General features: G+C 42.9%; 3 protein-coding genes across 4 annotated transcripts in view; 1 reads left to right on the top strand and 2 right to left on the bottom strand.

Annotated features, from left to right (window-relative positions):
- Positions 1 to 2301: 2301 nt before the first annotated feature.
- On the bottom strand, positions 2302 to 4467 carry fam43a (family with sequence similarity 43 member A). Its single transcript, XM_062556846.1, has one exon. It carries the CDS (start codon positions 4293 to 4295, stop codon positions 3246 to 3248), a length of 1050 nt encoding a protein of 349 aa, XP_062412830.1. The 5' UTR covers positions 4296 to 4467; the 3' UTR covers positions 2302 to 3245.
- A 1298-nt stretch (positions 4468 to 5765) lies between these two features.
- lsg1 (large 60S subunit nuclear export GTPase 1) lies at positions 5766 to 17019 on the top strand. The gene is made up of 14 exons (XM_062556747.1): positions 5766 to 5959; positions 6114 to 6240; positions 6322 to 6442; positions 6598 to 6684; positions 6794 to 6880; positions 6996 to 7056; positions 7183 to 7359; positions 10633 to 10995; positions 11633 to 11734; positions 12128 to 12270; positions 12663 to 12787; positions 15452 to 15531; positions 15862 to 16029; positions 16421 to 17019. Exons 1-14 carry the CDS (start codon positions 5858 to 5860, stop codon positions 16598 to 16600), a joined length of 1923 nt encoding a protein of 640 aa, XP_062412731.1. The 5' UTR covers positions 5766 to 5857; the 3' UTR covers positions 16601 to 17019.
- Positions 17020 to 17904: 885 nt separating this feature from the next.
- anos1b (anosmin 1b) overlaps positions 17905 to 23500 on the bottom strand; it is a 50590-nt gene continuing 44994 nt past the window's right edge. For both annotated transcript variants that reach the window (XM_062556829.1, XM_062556828.1), the window contains 4 exons: positions 22104 to 22269; positions 21247 to 21515; positions 20676 to 20838; positions 17905 to 19066 (listed from right to left, as the gene is read on the bottom strand). In XM_062556829.1, coding sequence (XP_062412813.1) covers positions 20677 to 20838; positions 21247 to 21515; positions 22104 to 22269 — 597 coding nt within the window. In that variant the 3' untranslated portion in view covers positions 17905 to 19066; position 20676. The remainder of the gene's footprint in view (positions 19067 to 20675; positions 20839 to 21246; positions 21516 to 22103; positions 22270 to 23500) is intronic.

The raw sequence follows: 23500 nt of genomic DNA, 5'->3' as shown, positions 1-23500 counted from the left end.
TAAGAGGCCTTATGTTCTTTTCATGGGATATTCCAGGCCTACCGCCGAGGTTCTGCTTTCCGACAAAAGGGCCTCCTGGTAGGTTTTAATAAGCTGTGTTGTCGTCCCCGCTGATGTCATTGCGTGCGTCGGTTCTAACGGCAGAAGGATCTTTGTCGAGGGCTGCCCACTGACGTTGGCACTTCATGCAGAGTGCCTTGCGGGAGGCAGACTGAGAGGATCTGGTTCATTTTGCTTCCCCGCCCCCCTGCGTGTGGTGTCATTTTACCCAACAGCTTCTGTGAACTGAAAGTGGAACACGAGACCCAGCGCTAACTTGTCGGAGTGTCTCAGTGTGCCACACTAGAAGGAGTGCAACGCACGTCTAATGAGATGCTCGCGCTCTGAGGTCAAAATCATTACACTCCCCAAAGTGGATCACACTCTGGCCATCACTTGTGGGGATCTCAGCGAGTGGATAAGCATGACTCAAAATCGGCCTGTGTTTGTACGGGTGACCAGTGAAACAGCATGTTAGCGCCAGACACTGGAGACATTAAAAGCACTTCAAGCCCACTCATCATAATCTCTTTTCCCCCTTTCCCTGGGGCTGCCCAGGAAAGGCTTGTGCTGTGTGTGTGTGTGTGTGTGATGAGAGAGAGAGAGAGAGAGAGAGAGAGAGAGAGAGAGAGAGAGAGAGAGAGAGAGAGTGTGTGTGTGTGTGTGTCGAGGGATGCTGGGATGGATGCAAAGCCCTAGCAACGTGGCTGAGGCCGAGACACTTGCTGCTTTGTGGGGGCACAGGCACGCTGCCCAGAATACCAATGGCCACATCAGTGCTCCTGACAGGCACGGCACTGAGAAGTCCCCCGAGGCTCCTCCAGTGGCCCCTGCCACCAACCCATCCAGTAAATATGCTCGGCGGTGTGTGTAGAAGCCTCAAGAGCTCTCCGGGAGTAGCATGGCCGTGCCACGATGTGTGATATTATTGTTTCTCTCAGACACCACAAGTGCTGTGTACGTACTGTGCCATGGCTGTCAGCCTGCAGAGAGCCTGGCTGCAGGGCTGCTGAAAGCTTGTAGTGATTGTGCACATATCTCCCCCATAGCTTCTGCACAAGGCTTCAAAAAGGCTCCCTGTGAATGGGGATATCATTAGTCACTGCCTGCCAGATCCACCGATTCATCTCTTTTTCTTTCTCAATTGCACATCAAGCCGAGCAGAATAAGGCTTCCCCGCGTTACGGCTTTGCTTCAGACAGTAGTTGCATTCGTTCTCTGATTTTTCTAATCAGCTCCGGGAAGATATATGAATTCATGTGAGTGCTGTTTAAAGTAGGATTAACCCTTCTAGTGCCCATGGAGGTGCCCCTAATGCCGTCATAAAAATGATTGAAAGCCTAATCCCTCACTGCCATCCAGGAATGTCTAGAATATAATACGATTAGAGCATCACACTCTAGACAGTGATTATATATGTATTCTTCTGCTATGTCACCACTGATGGAGCTTCTGTTATTTAAGACTACAAGTAGATAGGGAGAGATACCAACACTGTCCAGATTATGTTCATGCTTTCATATAGATGATGATGGGTCTTGGAAGAAACCTCTTGTCAAAGCTTCACAAGTCCAACGCCTGTGGGCAAACTATGTTTATGTTTGTACAATCTTCAGTGTATCGAAACTGTCGGAGCCAGTAATCAGTGGTTTTGGGTTATTTCAAAAGCAACATATTGGGAATAAAGTATGATAAATAAATCTGCTGAACAAATGAGTTAGAGTGGGATGTGTATCTGTGTAAGCAAGCTTTGACTATTCCCAGTTCCGACCCATTAGGTTCTACTTTGAATAGCCTCACCCACCTTCTAAGAATTGTGATAACAGAGCTTACGAGAGCCTCATTAGGGAGCAGTAAAGTCAGTCCCATTACGCAGTAACCTTAACAAACTTCTATGGGGAAACCCCCAAGTACCCCACCCTCCACCAGAAATGATACACATGCACTCACACGCACACAGACACTCTATCACAAGTTTCTTGACAAAAGTGTGTGTGTGTGTGTGTGTGTGTGTGTGTGTGTGTGTGTGTGTGGTGTATAACCCAGCTGATGGTCTTGTGAAGATTGCTCATCTGTCACTCATTTATATAGAACACACTCCATAATGGTGTCTCTGACAGCATCCTAGTGCAATATGGGAATGGGTCAAAAGTATAACTTTTCTGAAGATGCTGTGCATTGCGTTGTCATATTCCTTTACATTATACTGTCCACTCTTCCAATACCATCAAACAAATCCTCTCAAAGACATTTATATTTGTTTGTTTTTTTATTGGTAGTTTTGTTGAGGTTCACAGAAACAAACCATGTTTCTTCCATAAAAAATGTTGAGTATATTCATATGCTTACTATGTACATCTTAATACATCCGGAATTTTATTCTTTTGCACAGCAAAGATAATGACATGTATGTTTATGAGAACATTTAGAGAACACAATATTATGTACAAAGTAATGAACACATAATACTCAACTGAATTCCACAACAGTGCAAAAAAGAATTCAAAAAAAGAAAGAAAAAATGTAATGTCCTGACAGGAGAGATTAATCACCCACTTCTTGGTACTGTCTGAGAGTAGTGTTCTAAAAGGATGCATTAATACCATCCAGGACAATTCTTTCTTTTCTTTAAAATAACATTTCCTCAGGGAAACAGGTTAGGTAAACAAGCTCACATAAACCCCTCTTAAATCATAGACTAGCTGAGGGGATAAGCTGGGTGCATAAGCACCTTAACGCGCATCTGTGAAGTCAGGATGTTAAGGACATGGTGTGGAGTTAATTGTGCAAATACACTATAGGAATATGAAAAGTGCCGCTATAGGGTGGTGTGCTGACATATTGATCTGATTTATATCATATGAACCTATAGTTACTGTAACCTTTGTAGCTGTTGTCATTTTTGCAGGCCTACTCCATTTTGTGCTGTCGCTACTGTCCCTAACACCTTGACTGCTCTCTAAGTTATACATGAACCAGGCATGCAATGTGTGCAGTAATCAAAGCCCCATTCACAAAACAAAAAGTAATTGTGTTGGGTTCGACACAGCGAACTCCTATTGAAAACCCATATCCTTTCAAGTTGAATGGATTAGGAGGCACAATACTACAGGCATACACGGCTCCTTAAAACAAAACAGCACAGTGTTGGATGAAGATGAGTCCACAAGGAATCAAATGTGGCATTTGGTTGAGAACAACTTTCCTCAACCAATCTCTTGCAATTTCCTTTCATCGAAACCATTGGAGACCGAGATTGGCTCTTGGTTGCTTTCTATTGACGACTCGCTGCCCGTGCTCTCACCCGAGAGCAAACGGGTAACCCTTAAGTCCGATTTCAGCGTCTGTAAGTCGTTTCCGATGCACATCTCACCCAGGTCATTGATGATCTGAGACAGCTCCTGTTTGCCATTGCAGTGGTCGGAGTCCAGTATATCCTCACACTCAAAGTGCATGGATTTCTCCTCCTCTTCTTCCCCTATCAAGTCCTCTGTGATCGACCCAAGTTTGGGTGCGCTCCTGCTGCGCTCCACCGGGGGTTTGTAGTAACACTGTCCATTCAGAAGCTTTCGTAAGGGAACGAGTGGAATAGTTTGTTCCCCTATCAATTGTTGCTGTTGGTGCCTGGCATCGTCCCTCCTTTTAAGTCTTTTAAACTCAGCAAGAGCCGTTGATGAGGTCTGGTACAAGAGCAAAGCCATGGCTTTCGCCTTTTCGGGCTTGGACACCAGTACTGCATGGCACCGCAGCATCACCGCCTTGTGTTTCATTTCGTGCCTGTATATCCATGCGAATATCTTGGGATGCCGGGGGTCGGCAACACAGTAGGTGATTCGATGCAATAAATACAAGTGTCCCGGTCGCCTCGCCTTGTCATCTACATGCACCATCCGAATGCCCTGCGAGCTGATGGTGAGTTTCATTTTGGTGCCATTCTTGCCCATTTCGCTCTTGCCCCAGATCTTACTCACAGCCACGTCCGTGCACCCTTCTCCCTTCGACTGAATGGTCGTAGCATTTCCCAAATAGAGGACGGTGTAAGTTGGGTCCTCGCTTGTTATCTTCACCTTTTTCCTTTTCGACTTAAACATGCTTCCGACCCTGTTCAGTGCGCTCTCCGGGCAGGACTTCGCAAAGGAGGTCAGCGCTGAGTAGTTTAAACTCACTGCATACCCCTTCTGTTTCGACTGTTTATCTTCCTCTATCAGATCGAACTTGTTCTTCTTCCAAGGCAGCATTATCCGATCGTTTTGCATTCAGAGCTATATAAACTACCACTAATGTATAACTTCTAAATGTTGGATTTAAAGAATCCTCTGTCATTTATGACTTTCGAAAATTCAGGCAACTCCACTGTTGGTGAGCAAAATCACTTTCTTACGAGGTACCTATATTGTCGTACAGTTTCTATCCCCATAGCTCAGGCTTCTAGGGACCAAACTGATTGTACCACTGTAGACGATGTCAGACTGTAATATATACTGGACTGAACCATTTCACCTTCATAAAGGGGGGAATATCATGCGTAGGCACACTTGGAATGCACCACTTGGTTCCAGTCAGACTGTTGGCACATTTTCCTTTTCAAGCATGTTTACCCTTTTTTAACATGTGCCAAAAGTGATTTCAAACAACATTAAACCCATTCATTTGATCATATAACAGATTTACTTTATTTTCCAGACAATTATGACTATAGTTGTAGGCTTTAAATGTGCCATTCTAAATGTTTTAACCTGTAGGATAAATTAACAGACTCATCATCACAAAATATCAATGACCTGCTCACAGAATAGACCTAATCTACATCCAAAATAAATTAGATAGGAAATTAAGCAAAAGCTAAATAAAAAATAATAATAATAGGCTAATAGAAAATAATAGTCTATAATGCCTGGGGTCTCCTAAGAGTTTGTTACATTCCACAGGCTACAAGTGAATAGGCCTATGTGCAGGATAAGTGAAAGCTGTAAACAACTTCACAAATGGCATAGAGTTTATGTAGGCTATGGATGTACACAACCTTCAATTTCCAAAAACAGGATGCCTTTCATTTTCATTTTAACAGAGTTCAATGCTGCCACCTACCGACATTAGGCTATCGGAGACATCATGCATCAATGTAAAACTACTGTAGCCTATAACAGTTCTGCCCCATAGGCTACCAACAGACTGTATAATGACCATGTCTTTTTTAGGATGGTAATTGAAAGGGGGTTAAATCTTTAATATATAGCCTAGACCTATAGGCATAGTCTAATGTTTACACCATTAGGCCTAGGCTACTCAATAGGCCTATTAAAAACGTTTGTCCCACAGTTGTCACTTTGACTGAAATCCTTTCCAATTCTTCATGTTTGAATTGGCAATCATATACAATCGTATATAAGATAAATGTATAAAGATAGCCATAGAGTAGCCTATAGCTGTGGATCAGCCTATTTATTTACTAGGAACGATTGTGCAGAGCTCGTGGTTTTCAGGAACACTTTTATTGAAGAACTTCAGCTCGATGGAGCATACCATTTGAGACTACTTTATTTATGACATTGTATGTGTTAGACGGGCAGAACTTGACAATTATATAAAATTACATATTTTCACTTGTATACAAGTGAAACGGCATCAAATGTGTTCTTTGGTTACATCATCTACGTTAAATCATTCACACGAATACTCCTCAGATGGTTTATTCTTTTGTACTTCCTTCCCTCGCCAGTCGCCACAACAATCTACGCATGGGCGAAGTGAGAAGCGTGACATTTGGGAAATAACTTGAGATAACGTTATACATTTATGTTCTGAATATTAAACCAATATGGGTAAGAAGAAGTCTGGGGGAGGAGGTTCCGGACTCGGAAGAGCCTTAATAAAAGAGAGATTGACCGCTGGTCGCGGAGTTAGAAGGAATGATACCTGGGTAAGTCAACATCAGCTATCCACAGCTAGCAAGCTATCATGTTGTTCAATTTGACACCTATGTCGCATGCCATAATGATTGTTGTATTTCGGATGTTTTCATTTACATTGTTGTATTGTTGTATTTCATCTTGACAAAACCGCATTTCCCTTAGCTTCACACCACTGAGCTGAACGATGGATATGATTGGGGTCGCCTGAACTTACAGTCGGTGACAGAGCAGAGTTCTCTTGATGATTTTTTGGCTACTGCTGAACTAGCAGGAACAGAATTTGTGGCAGGTAACGGAACCTAAAATTCTTCAGTAAGTGTAGCCTATTGATATTTAAAAGACAGAAAAACTAAACATGATATTTTTACAGAAAAACTAAACATCAAGTTCGTACCAGCCGAAGCAAGGGCTGGTCTTTTAACTCCCGAAGAATCAAATCGAATTAAACAACTTCATGAAAAAAATAAACAATTTCTACGCATTCCTCGCAGGTAAATATGTTGCTCTTGTTGGGCTGTATTAACGTCATATGAGCTCAGTTTACACACATGGACCCCTAGTAACTTTAGGCTACTGTTCTTACCTGATAGTACCTTTTTTATTTTAAAATAGAATTCCTTCACATATATTTCTGTCTGTGTATTAGACCACAATGGGATGAAAACACAAGTCCTGAGGTATTGCAACAAACTGAACGAGACAGTTTTTTGCAGTGGAGGCGAGAACTGGCATCGTGAGTATGATTTCCTTTGCCTTTATTTCTCCTGTAATATATAGCAATTGAGCGATGTCGTAGGATCATTGTAAATGTTTGTAATGTTTTGTTCTCTGTTTTTTGACAGACTTGAGGAGGAGCAAAAGTTGATTCTCACTCCGTTTGAGAGGAATCTGGATTTCTGGAGGCAGTTGTGGAGAGTCATAGAGAGGAGGTTGGCCAACTTCACTTGGTCTTTAACAGTTGCAATCTTTAGCTTATATGGATATTACACTATTTGAATGGTCAATTCATTATCATGTGTACTGAAAACGGTGTTTCCTTTTCAGTGATGTTGTGGTTCAGATTGTGGATGCCAGGAATCCCTTGCTCTTTCGTTGCCCAGATCTGGTAAGTGTTCATTCTATTTTTGTGTTTTTTGAAAATACACATTTTAGACTGTAATAATCATTGTTAGGCTATGTATCTATAAATAATTATAATAATAATAATAACATGTTTCTTTGTGTTGAACAGGAAATGTATGTGAAAGAGACCTCTGAGCAGAAGGTGAACATGCTGTTGTTGAATAAGGCCGACTTGTTGACCCGTGAGCAGCGGCGAGTCTGGGCACGCTACTTCCAGAAGGAGGGCATCAGGGCAGTGTTCTGGTCAGCCCTTGCAGAAGGGCTAAGACTGGATGCAGAAGAGAAGGTAAGAATTCTGGAAAACATCCTCTGCAAACAGCGTGGGCGTAAATTACAGTGAGGAGAAAATGTATTTGATACCATGCTAAAGTTGCCTAAAAAGAGGAATATAAAATCATCATTTGACAATTGATCTTAATTTCTTAATTCAAAAACTGAGTAAAAATAAAACCGCTAAGTACCCCAATTTTCTTTGTGATCGAAGAATGTTTCGTAAATAAATAAATGTTCTTCCTAAATGCTAGGGGGAAGGAAGTATTTGACCCCCAATGTAACCATATGGGAATTTAACACATAGGGTTAACATAGGGGCAGGCACATTTTTATTTTTTAAGGCCAGCTATTTCATGGATTCAGGATATTGTGCATCCTGATAAAGTTCCCTTGGCCGTTTGAATTAAAATAGCCCCACATCATTATACACCTTTCACCATAACTAGAGATTGCCATGGTGCTTTTTCCAGTAGGCCTATTAGCCTGTTTGATGCTCATTGAGCTCAATGCAAATCAAACAGGCTAATAGGCCTACTGGAAAAAGCACCATGCCAATCTCTAGCTATGGTCAAGGGAATGTGATGATGTGGGGCTATTTTAATTCCAAAGGCCAAGGGAAATTTATCGGGATGCATAATATCCTAGATCCATGAAATAGCTGGCCTTTAAAAATAAAAATCTGCCTGCCCCTATGTGTTAAATTCCCATAGGGTTACATAGGGGGTCAAATACTTCCTTCCCCTAGCATTTAAGGAAAACATTTATCTATTTACGATACATTCTTCAATCACAAAGAAAATTGGTGTCCTTGGCGGTTTGATTTTTACTCATTTTTTGAATTAAGGCATTAAGATCAATTGTCAAATGATGATTTTATATTCCTGTTTTAGCATTGTATCAAATACATGTGCTCCTCACTGTATGTCTGTCTGGTGACTGAAGACAAACCAACACTAACTGTGATGTGTGCTAGGAATGTAAGTACAGTACTTAGCCTTTTAGCAAAAATGGCATTAAAACATCCAAAATGTGTGTAGACGGCGTTTACTGGCAATTGTAGCTGTATAGTATGACCAGAAGTTCTTATAAGAATTGGGCCGGGGCTGTCCGGGTTGGAGCCCCGGCACATAAGCGGCTGGGTCTCGAGGTCTGCACAGCAGATCTGCTGCGCTGCAGCTGCAGTAGATTTTGGCAGTCTGCCCAGTCCATCACGAGCAATGCTGTTCTACTCATTTACCCCTTTCCCATTCAATATCTATGTTGTTTTAGAACACAATTATCTAAATTATTGTGTTTAAAACATCTAGTTCAGACACTTTTTCAATAGCCCTTTCTGTTGCAATTTGACTCATTGCATGGATGCCTTGTCAGAAGTTTTTTCTTTAATTTAATATAGTTTAAAAACCCAGTGACTTTTGACGTTTACTTCATGACATGTCTTATTCCCCTATTGAAGCCTAAATGTTGGATTAATTTGTCTTAGGTCTTAGCTACAGTCATTCAAATTAATTTGTGACTGGTCACCCATGCGCAGGCAATATCCCGACACCATCTAGGCTTAGCCTGGCTAGCGCCACCACTTCTCAATAAGGTCTGGAAACCAAATGTTCATTTTCTCATAATTTGAATAAAATGCCCAGATCCTTTATTGGGCGCCATGGATGTCTATCAAATGCGTCTGTGCATAGCAAAAAGCAAAACTTAGGGCAGTAGTTACCAGGCTGACTTAGCAGCGTGAATCAAATCGCGCGCAAGGCAGCATGGGAACACCCAGGCTAATCTAGGCTACTATTAAAGACAAAATGGCCTGGAGTAAACTATATCGTTTTGATTTCAGGTTCTACATAATGGTAGGGATAGGCTGGCTTAGACATGTGGAGCAAGTCTGAGAAGTAGGCATATCATGCATGAAACTTGTGCAGCAGCTCCTCCGCTACTTCAGATCAGACAACACAACACCAATCAATCATTCAAATAATCATCAGACAGACAGTGCTGGCACTGAAAGACAAGTGAATAGCGAGGTAAGGGCAAAAATGAAAGGGCACGGTATTTTGAAATAGGTCGATCATCATCAATAGGCCAACGTCATTAGATTTGGGCTTACATTTTCATTAAGCATTATTTCATTAACCTTAAACGTGCAGGGATAGCCTCCTACTGGTGTGCTAGCCAGCAAGCACTAGTTGAAAGGAACAATGCTTCTAAATGATTTAGTAAGTAGTCTATGTGAATGGGAGAAGAAAGTTTGTGTGAGGTGGACCTGGTCACCACAGGTCCAACTCTTCTCAACTGTTGCTACTGTCATATGCTGCCCTGTCTCCTGATTTACTGATGAAGCATCTCACGTTTCTTGACATGTGGCACATTATGTTCGGCACATTGTATGGGCCACTTCTTATATCATACAAATGTGGAGTCAAGTGATGACTGAGCAGTGAGCAGTAATGTAAATGCTAAGTGCCCTAATACCCAATGACACTACAACAATGCAAAGCATTGGCTCTTAATCTGGTATGTTTTGGACATATCCTGTAAGACTCAATTTCTCTATTTCTTTGCATTAAATTCTCCAGAAAGTGCCATGTAAAGGTTTATTTAAAGGTTTGAAATTCATGGCCATTCCCTTAAACCAACCAACAACTCAAGCAGCTTAAAGGGATAGTTCGGATTTTAAGACACGAAGTTATATGGGTTCCCTGTCAGCAACGTTGTGCATCAGCACTGACTTACCCCCCGACAGCGTCCTGTGAGCCGAGATCCAGCCGGTTTTTCATCGTTTTTGATGCCGGACTATTTTCTTCAGCAAGTTTCTGGGGTCACGAAAGTAAAGTGTTTTTCTTCTCAAAACCATATGCGTTCAACAGAGTGATATATTTGCACCACAAAAACATTGTCCAGCTGTCAGTAGCGCGCAGTGATAGGAATCGCGAAAAATAAGTAAGTGATAACGAGGTTTGAATTTTTCCTGGACAACGTTTTTGTGGTGCAAATATATCACTCTTTTGAACGCATATGGTTTTGAGAAGAAAAACACTTTACTTTCGTGACCCCAGAAACTTGCCGGACTACTTTCTTCAGCATCAAAAACCGGCTGGATCTCGGCTCACAGGACGCTGTTGCGGGGTAAGTCAGTGCTGATGCACAACGTTGCTGACGGGGAACCCATATAACTTCGTGTCTTAAAACCCGAACTATCCCTTTAATGGGGATGTAGGTAATACGGTTATTGTCGCCAACTTTGGGATGCTAAAAATGGTCATGTCTTTGTTTTGGTTGTGTTCAGGGAGAAGAACCGCTGGAAGACGAGGATAAGACTGCTTCAGAAGAGGAAGAAGAAGCACATTTGCCTGGGGCTCCCTTTGGGCAGAAAAGGAAAGAAAGAGAAGGCCAAGAGGAGGAGGAGGGTGACCAAGAGGTATCAGACTCTGAGGGCTCTGGAGAAGAGGAGGACTGGCAGAGCTGCTCTGAAGAAGAGGAGGAAGATAACGAGGGAGCAGCGAAGCAGAGCGCAGAAAATGGGGGACCACAGAATGACCTGAAGTTCCGCAACTCCAGCCGCTTGCTCCAGAAAACTGAGCTGCTGAACATCTTCAAATCTGCCCATTCTGGTGCCACCTGTAAAGAAGGCCAGATCACCGTGGGTTTGGTGAGTCTAATCCTCACTGACCAGACATATTCCATCATACATCAGGCAGCCACGATAATACATCTGTTTAATATCCGTTTTCCACTTAACCTAGGTTTCCACTTAAAATCAGTATCGCTGTTTTATGCCATAATTTCTGCTTTTACATCACCATACATGCATGGCCTTGGAACATCAATCTAAAGTCATTATGACAGACCCAGATGTAATGCACAAATCATTTGATTCATTGGTGTGGAAGTTCCTTTGTTGGACTGAGACTGATTTGGGTCCTCCACAGTTCTCTTGCTCTCTCAGCTGCAGCAGAGTAGTACGTAGTACAATAGATAATAAGTAGTCTGAGTGCTGAGGAGTCTTAAGACCTGTGAATTCAGTCTGGGTCATGCAGCTGATGGTTAAATACAAGCTGCATTGGGCTTATAGTCATCTCCTTATGAGGGGAACACTGTCCAAATGATGGTGCATATGATGGTACTGGTATCAGGTCCATGTGTTTATACAGTCTCATACAAATCTGGCTGTAACTCACATTTCAGTGTGTTGGGCCTAGCAGTGGCTAGGGCCTTGAGTCGTATTTTAACTAGAGAAAGGAACATGTATCCGTATATTGTTTTTTTGACCTTGTGTTTTTTCACAGGTCGGTTATCCTAATGTGGGTAAAAGTTCCACAATCAACACCATTCTCAGAAATAAGAAAGTCTCAGTGTCTGCCACACCTGGTCACACCAAACACTTCCAGGTAAGCCTCTCATATTTCATAAAAGCACAGTCAGGGAATAATGTCACAGCAAATACTTCCAGGTAAGCCTCTCGCATTTCAGAAAAGCACATTCAGGGAATAATGCCATGAATATTTAAATGCCCCTGTTTTCCAGAGTGCAAACTCTCAAACTGCGGAATTGATATTCTAGGTATTCTCTATATTCTGAAAATTTAAGTAAGGCGAAAGTCTGTTTTTTTATTATTATTAACTATGAATGACATATAATTTTGTGATGTGCCCCTGGACTTGAAATGAACCATTTTTGGAATTCATAAGTAATTCCCACTCTAACTGATCTACTGCAGGAATGCTGTTTAGAAGTATGTCTGTGAGATCCCAGAGTTGACTCGTTGTGTTCCTGATTTGCAGACTCTGTTTGTGGAGGCTGACCTGTGCCTGTGTGACTGCCCCGGCCTGGTCATGCCATCGTTCGTGTCCACTAAGGCAGAGATGATGTGCTGTGGCATCCTGCCCATTGATCAGTTGCGGGACCACGTGCCTGCCATCTCCTTAATATCCTTTCCACCGACTGAGGGCTCAACGCAACAATGACAAGTGCAGGCCAATATGATTCCAGCCCTATGCAAAATAATCTCCTAATGCTGGTTTATTGGGCAGCATCAGTTCTGCGTTTGCATTGGAGGTGCATATGTTGGTAAAGCTGTAGATTTCCTCTAGATTACTTTGCCTTAAAAAAATGTAGGACTTGTTATGTTTTTGTCTTTAAGGATCACACATCTTCGCAGGGGCAGTACATATATTCGTACATTGTACACATAGTATATTTAAATATTCCATCAAATATAGTCACTACACATGACAATATGTTATTCATGAACGGATGACTGGTTTTTAAACTGGTGACAACCAAATACTTTGCAATGGAAAGTCCTTAACATGCTCAAGTGTGCCAGACTATTCCTCGGGCAGTGTTGGAGGGCACCTATGGCATCAACATCATCCGGCCACGAGAGGATGAGGACCCCCACCGGAAGCCCTCAGCTGAGGAGCTGCTAACAGCCTATGGATGTGAGTGTTGTAGTCTTTCATCCCCGTGCAATTGTGCTGTAAACCGCAACGAGCAAAGACCGGGGACTATCGTCGTGGACTATAAATATTCAAAGTAGGAAATGAAATACCAATTTGGTCAAATTATTTTATTTACCTTCTACAGTGCCCTCCATAATTATTGGCACCCCTGGTTAAGATGTGCTCTTTAGCTTCTAATAAATTCATTTTTTCCCCAATAATAAAGGACCACAATGGAAAAATGCGTAAAATCCAACCTTTAATACAAGTGCATTTATTTAGAAGGAAAAAAATCCCACATTAAGAAATAAATATTTTACATCAAATCATGTGTGCCACAATTATTGGCACACCTGATATTAATGCTTTGTACAACCCCCTTTTGCTAATAAAACAGCACCTAAGCTTGTCTTATAATGTTTCACAAGATTAGAGAAAACAGGAAGAGGGATCTTTGACCATTCCTCTTTGCACAAAGTCTCCAAATCATCCAACGACCTGGGTTCTCTCCTCTTCAGCTCACCCCACAGGTTTTCATTGGGGTTGAGGTCTGGGAACTGAGATGGCCATGGTAGGAGCTTGATACGGTGTCTGGTGAACCATTTCTGTGTAGACTTGGCCATATGTTTAGGGTCATTATCTTGCTGAAAGACCCAGTGACAACCCATCTTCAGCTTTCGGGCAGAGGCCACCAAATGTTGATTTAAAATGTCCTGGTATTTCAAAGCATTCATGATGCCATGCACCCTAACAAGGTTCCCAGGCCCTTTGGAAGAGAAACAGGCCCACAGCATCACCGATCCTCCCCCACACTTCACAGTGGGCATGAGGTGCTGTTCTGCATACTCATCTTTTTGTTACGCCAGACCCACTTAGAGTGTTTGTTGCCAAAAAGCTCTAACTTTGTCTCATCTGACCAAAGCACACGGTCCCAGTTGAAGGCCCAGTACTGCTCCAGACGTTTGTGCTTATGATTTTGAGTGAGAAAGGTTTTTTTCCGTGCATGCCTCCCAAACAACTTGTTGGCAGGTAGATAGGGCATGATGGTTGTTTTGGAGACTTTGTGACCCCAAGATGCAACCATTTGATGCAATTCTGTAACAGTGAGTTTTGGAGATTTTTTTATTTCTCTTACCATCCTCCTCACTGTGCGTGGTGGCAAAATAAACATGCGTCCTCTTCCAGGCTTGTTTACCACTGTTCCAGTTGTTTTAAACCTCTTAACGATTCCTCTGACCATAGATATGGGCAGGTATGCGAGTGGCTATTTTCTTGTAGCCATTGCCTTACTTGTGAAGGTCGACACACATCTGCCTTACTTGAACAGTGTGTTCCTTTGTCTTTCCCATGTGGAAGAGAAATGGCCTCTGTGTGACATCATATTTACAGCCCAGGGAAACAGGATGTTAAGAATTACTAATTAAATGTTCCTACATACTCTGATCGACTTTGTAAACTACTGTAGAAATGACAGAAATACTTTAACTACATTTATTTCCTAGGAATTGTTAGGGGTGGCAATAATTGTGGAACAGGTGATTTTATGAAGAATAATTATTTCTCAGTCAGGGATTTTTTTCCCACCCTAAAATTCACTTGAGTTGAAGGTTAAATTTTTCTACAATTTTCAGTGTGAGAGTATGCTTCTACAATAAAAATTGTATTTATTTTAAGGCTTTTAACGCATCTTAAAGGGATAGTTCGGGTTTTAAGACACGAAGTTATATGGGTTCCCCGTCAGCAACGTTGTGCATCAGCACTGACTTACCCCGCAACAGCGTCCTGTGAGCCGAGATCCAGCCGGTTTTTGATGCTGAAGAAAGTAGTCCGGCAAGTTTCTGGGGTCACGAAAGTAAAGTGTTTTTCTTCTAAAAACCATATGCGTTCAAAAGAGTGATATATTTGCACCACAAAAACGTTGTCCAGGAAAAATTCAAACCTCGTTATCACTTACTTATTTTTCGCGATTCCTATCACTGCGCGCTACTGACAGCTGGACAATGTTTTTGTGGTGCAAATATATCACTCTGTTGAACGCATATGGTTTTGAGAAGAAAAACACTTTACTTTCGTGACCCCAGAAACTTGCTGAAGAAAATAGTCCGGCATCAAAAACGATGAAAAACCGGCTGGATCTCGGCTCACAGGACGCTGTCGGGGGGTAAGTCAGTGCTGATGCACAACGTTGCTGACAGGGAACCCATATAACTTTGTGTCTTAAAACCCGAACTATCCCTTTAACCAGGGGTGCCAATAGTTGTGGAGGGCGCTGTATATTCATTTTGTATGATTGCAGTTTCACAGTACAAAGTTCACTCCACAGTTCACATTTGAAGTTTTGAATGAACTAGCAGCTCCAGAGCTTCATATTCATTACCTCCGCCAAGGAGATTGTGTTCATCGCCGTTTGTTTGTTTGTTTGTTTGTTTGTTTGTTTGTTTGCAAGATAACTCAAAAAGTCAAGGATGGATTTCGATTACGATTTCAGGAAAGGTCTGAAATTACCCAAGAAAGAAACAATTACATTTTGGGAGTGATCCGTATCACCGTCTCGATCCAGGCGGCAGTTCTGTTTTCGCTTGGCGGAGGTTTGCGCTCACTGAGTGGTTCTGTAGTTGTCATTGTAATGGATGTTTTTGTTTGTTTTCCTTGTGCCCTGTGCAGACATGAGGGGCTTCATGACGACACACGGGCAGCCTGACCAGCCGCGCTCCTCCCGCTACATCCTGAAGGATTACGTCAGCGTAAGTGTCCTCGCTGATACTATGCTCCTGTGTTGTAGTAGGTGGATAAAGTACAACTCAACAAATTCCTAATCTATATATCTAACATATCCAGCCAAGCTGAGGCCATGTAGTTTTAAACCTAACTATTAAGAGTTAAAAATAAACAAATCCAACAAATAGTCCAGCAGCATGTCAGTGCTATGGCATTTAATAACAACTAACTTCCTTTTTAATAACATCTTGGTAACATCTTCCTCCATTTTGGAAGTTTTCAAACATTATCCTTGTAGTCTGAGTGGAAACTAACTTGTAGTGTATTGTCTGTCTATCCATCCTTCCTGCCACCAGGGAAAGCTCCTGTACTGTCACCCTCCCCCTCACATCAACCCCAAGGACTTCCAGCCCCAGCACAGCCAGTTTGAGGAGCGGCCTCTGGATCTGTTGGACTCTGGCACAAACAAACAGACCAAAGTGAAACGGATAGAAAACACAGTGGACAAACACTTCTTCCATCAGGTATGACCACCTTCTGCTGACTCCCACCGAATTCCTGCAGTGCACATTTATGTTGGTGAAGGTAAAAATAAAAAGAAAACAGGTATTGGTCAGGATGTGTTTATATCCAGCCACCAGATGGCCTCAGACTCTTGAAGTCAGTGGAATTGCAGGCCATAGCCATGTAAGCTGTTCAATATGAACAGTGGTCTTAGGAGTTGATACAGACATGGTGCTTAGAGGTTATTTAATTACATGTTCTTGAGGGAACTTTGCTGTCACGCTTATTAGTAATCATATGCGTGTGACAAATAAACATCCTTGTATCCTTGTATTCTTGTATCCTTGAAGTTATTTGAGGAGGTTGAAGTCACCAAACTCTGATGTTGAATCTCCTTGTGGCTTTTCCCAGGAGAACGTGCGAGCGCTGACCCGGGGGGTGCAGATGGTGATGGGCTACAAGCCGGGCAGTGGGCCCCAGGCGCAGGGTGCGGCCAGCACGGAGCAGCAAGCAGGGAAGCCCTGGAAGAAACACGGCAACAGGAACAAGAAGGAGAAGATCCGCAGACTCACCAAACACCTGGACGCTTAACTGAGCTGTAGTAATGAGTATTTTTACCTCATGAGCTCAGAACCCCCCAGACCCCTTTTGATTTGATTAAACCTGATCATGGCTGGTCATAACACAGGCACAGAATACTGGTAAGTCATCTTGGGGTGTGTAATCTTTCAAATGCTTTTAGGAGTATGGACATTCCACTGACATTTTCAGTGCTGTTAATCTCCAGAATCTTCTGGACTGAACACTTGAAAAGACTTGATATTTTTCCATCTCGCTCAAATGCCTTGATTTGACATCAAGGAATCCTGAATTAGATGTCTGCCTTTCAGTCCCACAGGTATCTTTTATAATATCTCTCAAAAACTGTTTGGTAATAAAGTTTTATGTGTCCCACACTAAAGTATATATAAAACTCGATCTAATGCTAAATAAATCAGATGCACATCTGGTGTTGGATATGCTTTGTATTTGTCATTGCCATTTGGCGACATTCCGGTAAAAATAGTCTCAATGTAACTTAAACTTTTAACTGATTTAACTGATTTTCCATTCGATTGTTCAGGGGAATAGTTTAGGCACGTTTTCAAACTGGTGTAAAAGAGATCACACAGTAACACACAGTAACACACAATGTTTTGTACTTGGTGCAAACTAACAGTTGCTGTAAGAAAATATACACAAGTTTCATGGCATTTCTGTTTCAGACATGGAAAGTCAGGGAATGTTCTATTAGCTACACACTCGTGGAATATCAAGTGTGTTGTAGCAGTTTTACATTTATTTACCAAAATACATGAAGCAAAGTGTGCGTGTGTGTGTGTGTGTGCGTGCGTGTGTGTGTTAGCTTTACTGCTTGCATTAGTAGTTGTAGTTAGCCTAACTTTGTTTATTCAATGCCTGTATGTATTCGTTGTGACTAACCTGAAATCTTCAGTATATTGTACTATTCATTCTATAGTAGGACTAAGTCAGGGAGAATGGAATTTCACATTTGGCTTAGTGGGAACTCTGTGCCTTTGATGAAGTTGCTAGCATGTTGTGCTTCAGCTGTCAAAAGGTCATGTCCTTGTGTGACCACAGTAATGGAATCTTCATCCTCCTTGATTTGTCCTCCTTTTCATACCTTCCGATGTGTAGTGTAGCAATGATACCTGTCCGTTTTATCTCATATCTATTGAAGACAGATTGTCAACACCATCCCTATTGTTGTGTACTGCCATCCGCTGGCTTGTAAGTAGCACAGCCCTCAGGCCTGTATGTAGCCAGCAGATGGTGCTCACTGATCAGATGTTAAACATTTTAATTTAATAACCAGAACTGTAACAAGATGGGATTTAGATTTTATTCATGACAGGGACATACATTTGTTTACACAACATCAAGTACAATATTTACAGAGTATAATATGCTACGATACAAAACGGCCACAAGTGGCCTGCCACAATGAAACACCGCAACATGGCTGAAGCTTTGCCAGCCTAGAAACAGTGTTTACACCAGAAACAACTTACAACACATGAGCCTCCTCACTCATAATGAAGCCCAGAGGAGCAGAACGGATTTCCTCTATCTTCAATAGTGTTGAGAGTGAAAAAGGAGGGCCCTGATCAAAGCTGAAGTCCCTCTCCTAAGATAGCCACTCGTGAGCCAAGAGCCCCTGAAATGAAATCCTCCTCAGCTCTTCAGAGACGAGCAATCCTGGAGTCACATGAGGAGTTCTGACTCCACTGGAGAGAATAATAAGAAAGGGTCTCACTTCAGTATCAGTATCTGTCATTAGGATTCCACTATCAACTGACCCTTGGCAATAATTCTCCCACAACCCCAAAGCAGACTACTAGGGCCTCGCTATGAATACAATGTACTGAACTGTGCTGCAGCTTACCGTTGCTTACACAACGTGCGAAAACATACATTCCACTCTTAGTACGTCACAATAAATAAGAAGGGATGAAGTGAAGATTCTTTCCAGAATTACAAAAAAAAAAGTTAACTGAAAAATGTGTGGTGTTAAAAATAACTTATGACATTTACCTGTAAAACTAAAAACATAACTGACAGATTCACGTGCGAAGTTGTAGTCATCATAAAAAAATATAGAGGACCAAACATTTTTTATATGAGGAAATATAACAAAAAAATCAAATGACACTTACAATAGACCTACATACATCAGTGCTACTTATTTTTTACAGATATTTATATAAAATAAAAGAAGATAATAACATAAATGATTTATACCTACACGTTTCTAAAACACCTTCAATACATATTAACTGCCAGGCTATGTTTTAGGTCCAGGATTATCTAGATTTTCCACATAAAGTCATTGGATCTGTCATGCAATGTTGCCACTGGCAAAGTGATATATGCTGGAGTGCTGGGCCGCTGTGGTAAGGGTTGGGTGACGTTCAGGTGCGTGGGGGGAAGGGACTGTAGTGGTACTCTCACAGGGACCGTAGGCAAGGAGCAGCTGAAGTGGGGACGGGGAAGCACCTAAAGAGCGAGAGAGGAGAAGAGAGACAGAGGAGGTGCACAAGTATTAAGATCACATCGGCTTGGTTTTAATGAGCAGCAGGGGGACAGCATAAGCTAGCTATTGGAGCGTGTGAGCTATGTTTGTTGATGAATTTGAACTTTTGAACGTTGAATAATTCTATATTTACACAACAAGAACAAGAAGTCATCCATGTGTGTTTACATCATTGATGACATTTAATTGACTGCAAATTGGCCATGTAATTGAAGTCAGACAAGGTGGACTATGTCTTCCTAGATGCTTGAGTCTTAATTCTTTATAAGCATGCCAGAATATATTTCCATTTTGAGGATATCTGAGAATGATTAATTGTATTTAACCACAACACAGGTTTCTGATTCTGATTTATTGCCAATACGTTGGCATAATACCCCGCACTTCTATTTGTTTGCCAGATAGATGAATCAGAAGTGGAAAGTGATGACTTGTGATTTCTGCATGTAAAATCTTTGAGTCAGAGAAGAACATGTTGCCATTCCTCTTTCCAAAATATCGGCAGCATTTTTTATTTATCTCCGGAGTTTAAGGCAATCAGGCCAGATTGAAAAGTTTTCACTGGGTTTCCGCCACCAAACTAGGGCCCAATCTTGCAGTCTTCCATGAGCTCAACATTGTTCTTGTGCAATCTGTAAGCCATGAATCTACAGCTGCTGTTTGTACGAGCCTTTCCAAAAACAGAAATACAACTGAACGCCAGTGATGTTTTAGGTTACAGGGAGTGTTGGTTGAACAGTCATCAGTGTAAATGAGATTAATGTTGTTTAGGGACCAAATTCCGTAATCAAACAGAGAAAGGGTCTCCCTGGGATATCACTGGGTAGACGCTGGAGCTGTGCAGAACGCAAACAAAACACGGTTGTCAAAGTAACTCCCACCCCTTTCAAAGTACAAAAAACACATGAAAACGTGTGTATTCAAGCAAAGGGTAGCGGGTTTAATCTCTTTGGCAACTAAGGCGCCGAGGTGGAATGCCAAAATGTGTTCAATGGTAAATAAAAATGGCATTTCTGAGGTGAACGCCCACGGTTTTGCACACGAGACTGTGCTTTGATGTGATTTTATTCATCATTCTGATCACTGCCGTAATGATGTTCTCATGTTTGGTGTTTTTCGGAGCTTTAAGGAGCCTTTTTTCAGTTGGCTCAAACACTCGCAAGAATTATTAACCCCACTTACAGAGAGCCATTAAGCTTTACGGAAAGTCATTTAAGCCCAGCGCAAGCTCAAAGCAACGGTACTCTTTTGTGAACGAGATCAAAGGGACAGTGACCTCATCTGCTGAAGTAAGGTTGGCACCTCTCTCTGAAGCACCTTTGTCCCCTTAACCCCCCAAAACACACGCACACACACACACAATTCTGGTTTCTGGTTAGCATCACCTCGTCAGGATCAGAGCCTGGACCCACATTAAGGAGTGACCCCGTGGCCTTACTGTGGCATTGTTGGTGTTTTGGTGGTGGTCCCCATCGTAGTTACAGTACAACACACACGTAATGTATTTTTAGGTGTCGGTGAGAATTTTGTCAGCTTGTACCCTGGCGGGCGAGCGGGTGGCCACTGGCTTACCTCATAGCTGGGTGGAGGTGGAGGTGGAGGTGGAGGCGGGGAGCTGTGGGGTGTGGAGCGTTCGGGCCACGGAGGGACCGCTGCCCCCTGCTGACAGCACTTGGACCTGCACCTTGTACACGCTGTTGGACTGCAGCGCGTCCACTGTGAACGAGAACTGGTCCTGGGGAGGGAGAAGAGAGACGAAGCGCAAGGCTGACGAGCGGCTCAGATGCTACAGGGACACAACACGCTCTGATGTCTCTGAAACTATAGTAACACGCCAATTTGGTGGACCCATGGTTTCCATGAGCGCCTCGGTCCAAATAGATTATATCATGTCAGAGAACGGCACATGCTGTCCATTCCTCAGCTAAACTAAACATTACATGTGTACTGAAACACGAGTCCATGCGTAAATCTGAGGCCACGGGCCTTCGAATCTCGCAGATAAAAAGACAGTGCGATGACAGGTCTGCGCTGGGACAGCCAGAATCACACTGGCGGCTCCGATGGTGTCACTATAAACACAGGCATTTTTCTTTCCTCTATGACAGATCTATTTCCCCTCCGTGCGAGGGCTGAGACTCACTGGAGGCAGGGTCTGGGTCTGGGTCTGGGAGATGGCCTCGTCTGTCGTGGAGGCCACGGCGTCTCCATTGCTGCTGCTGCTGCTGCTGCTGCCGTGGCTGCTTGAGACCCGCGCCCAGGAGATCTGGAAGCCGGTGATGGGGGCCTGGCCCGGGGCCGCCTGGGACACCTGCCAGCTGAACACGCCCCGCAGTGAGCCGTTAACTGCCTGGAATTCCACGCCGAGCTTCTCTGGCCGGAGCTGTGTCTTCCTGACCACTGGGTGGTGGTCTAGGGTAAGGAACACAAAAGGAGGGAGAAGAGATTGTAAACCCAATGTATATATATCAGATCATGCGAAAAGCTCTGGGGGTGCACCGGTGGTAAAATTCTGCCTGGCCAATTCGGATGTATAAAATAACCGATAACTGATGGCGATACCGATGTATTTTTGTTTGTTTGTACTGGGTTTTTGTTGTTATTATTGTAATTATAACTTTCAGGACTTCATAGCACAACATTTACCTGTGCAGAACTGATTGAACATAAGATATAAAAATCAGCCATTGCCATCGATAAATGTCATATAAATCTGCTGATAGCCGATATCAGTCAACAAGGCTGAAATTGGTTGCTACCGAAGTTGTCAGAAATATCGGCGCATCCCTAAAAAGCTCCTACAGGATCACTGTCAAGAAATAAATCAAATGTATGACTAGGACAACCATGACAGGATGCGAAAAATCCATTCTGCTGAATAGATAACTGGTAGAGGCAGATGGTAGAGGCATTCACTGTCAAACGTCATCCTCAGCATCCGAATTCCAACCGTCACTTTGAAATATCCTGTCTGAATGCCTTCACCCGGGAACCACTCACCGTCTCTGGCACAGGGGATGAACTTCTTCCCTCTGCCTTTTAGGGACAAGCACTGCGGGGTGGTTACCGAGGTAACGGCCTCTGACCTCGGAGCCCCAGATAGGGGCATCACTGCCACGCGGTACTTGCACGCAAAGAGCAGGCCGGTGATCACAAAATGGGTTCCCTGAGGGCGGAGATTACAATATGTTATTACACATCCCGCCTTTGCTATTGAATAGCAGTACGGTTATATCATCTTATTTAGAATGACAAACTGTGGAAAAAGTGATGAATGGGGGTGTCAGCGGCCAGGAAACGCAGTGCATAAACACACCCGAGGTATAGTAACAAACCAAAATGAAACAGGAGAAAGAAAACAATAGATTGGATCAAACATTTACTTAAGCATTGCTAAACTGAAGTTAAACGAGGGCCCAAGAGTGGGGACTCTGATAAGATGCCTATTATCTTAATCTGGATTTATGTCTCGCGCAGACATCTCGGCTTTTCACACGGCTCTCATTATCCCCACTGTCACCAGGTGCAGGATTTGGACGCTCTCTTGGCTGTGTGCACTTTTTCCGTTCTATATATCAAGTCTGGGATGTCACATAAAAAAAAGAGCACAATGAGATACAAAAGAGACAAATGTGTGGTGTCTATCCCCTCCCTCCACACACACACACACACACACACACACACACACACACACACACACACATACACACAGCACGGCACAGCACAGCCAGACAAGGCCACTGCTGAGGCTAAATTGACTGCAGCTGGATAAGTGTTGATTACCTCTTCAATAACCCTGCTGCAATATAGGGGATTAGGATGTTACTAGCCTAGCATGGGAGCGAGTTGTGCTGATGCCATAGAATGAGGCATAGAGGTGGGGAGTTGGCTGACCATCACTCCACCCTTGCTAATAAAGACAGCAGGATTGACCCCCACAGATCTTAAACCTGTGTCCTATGGAACCTGAGGTTTTTTCATCTTCTTGCAGGAGGATTAGAAGGCCCTACTGGTCAGGCTGAACAATGACCTCTTTTCAACGAATTCTGCCCGCCAAATCGTCTCTAAAACCACGCTGCCGCAAACAATCCCGACGCGGCACATTCCGATGTTTATTAAACAATATACAGTTTCTCCTCCTGCTTGTCCCCACACCCTAGTCCAAAACCGAATCTGCAGCGAACCCAGCGCCGTTCATATCCGCTAAATAATCAGGATCTCTCACCCGCTGATGTGAGGGCTGCTAACTGCTCTGGAGCCTGTGGCCGTGCATAATTGCATTGGTGTGTCATCATATGTTAAGCACATTCTACACTGAAATTGCATGGTTATGCAAAAATGAGAAGTCAGCATGTAAAAATCAGCAAGAGGGTGCAGTATACTTGGTGGTGTAGCAG

Source organism: Sardina pilchardus, chromosome 15 (assembly GCF_963854185.1).
Source record: "Sardina pilchardus chromosome 15, fSarPil1.1, whole genome shotgun sequence".
Lineage (NCBI taxonomy): Eukaryota > Metazoa > Chordata > Actinopteri > Clupeiformes > Clupeidae > Sardina > Sardina pilchardus.
Note: the sequence above shows the minus strand (reverse complement) of the source record. Positions and strands in the feature narration are given on the sequence as shown.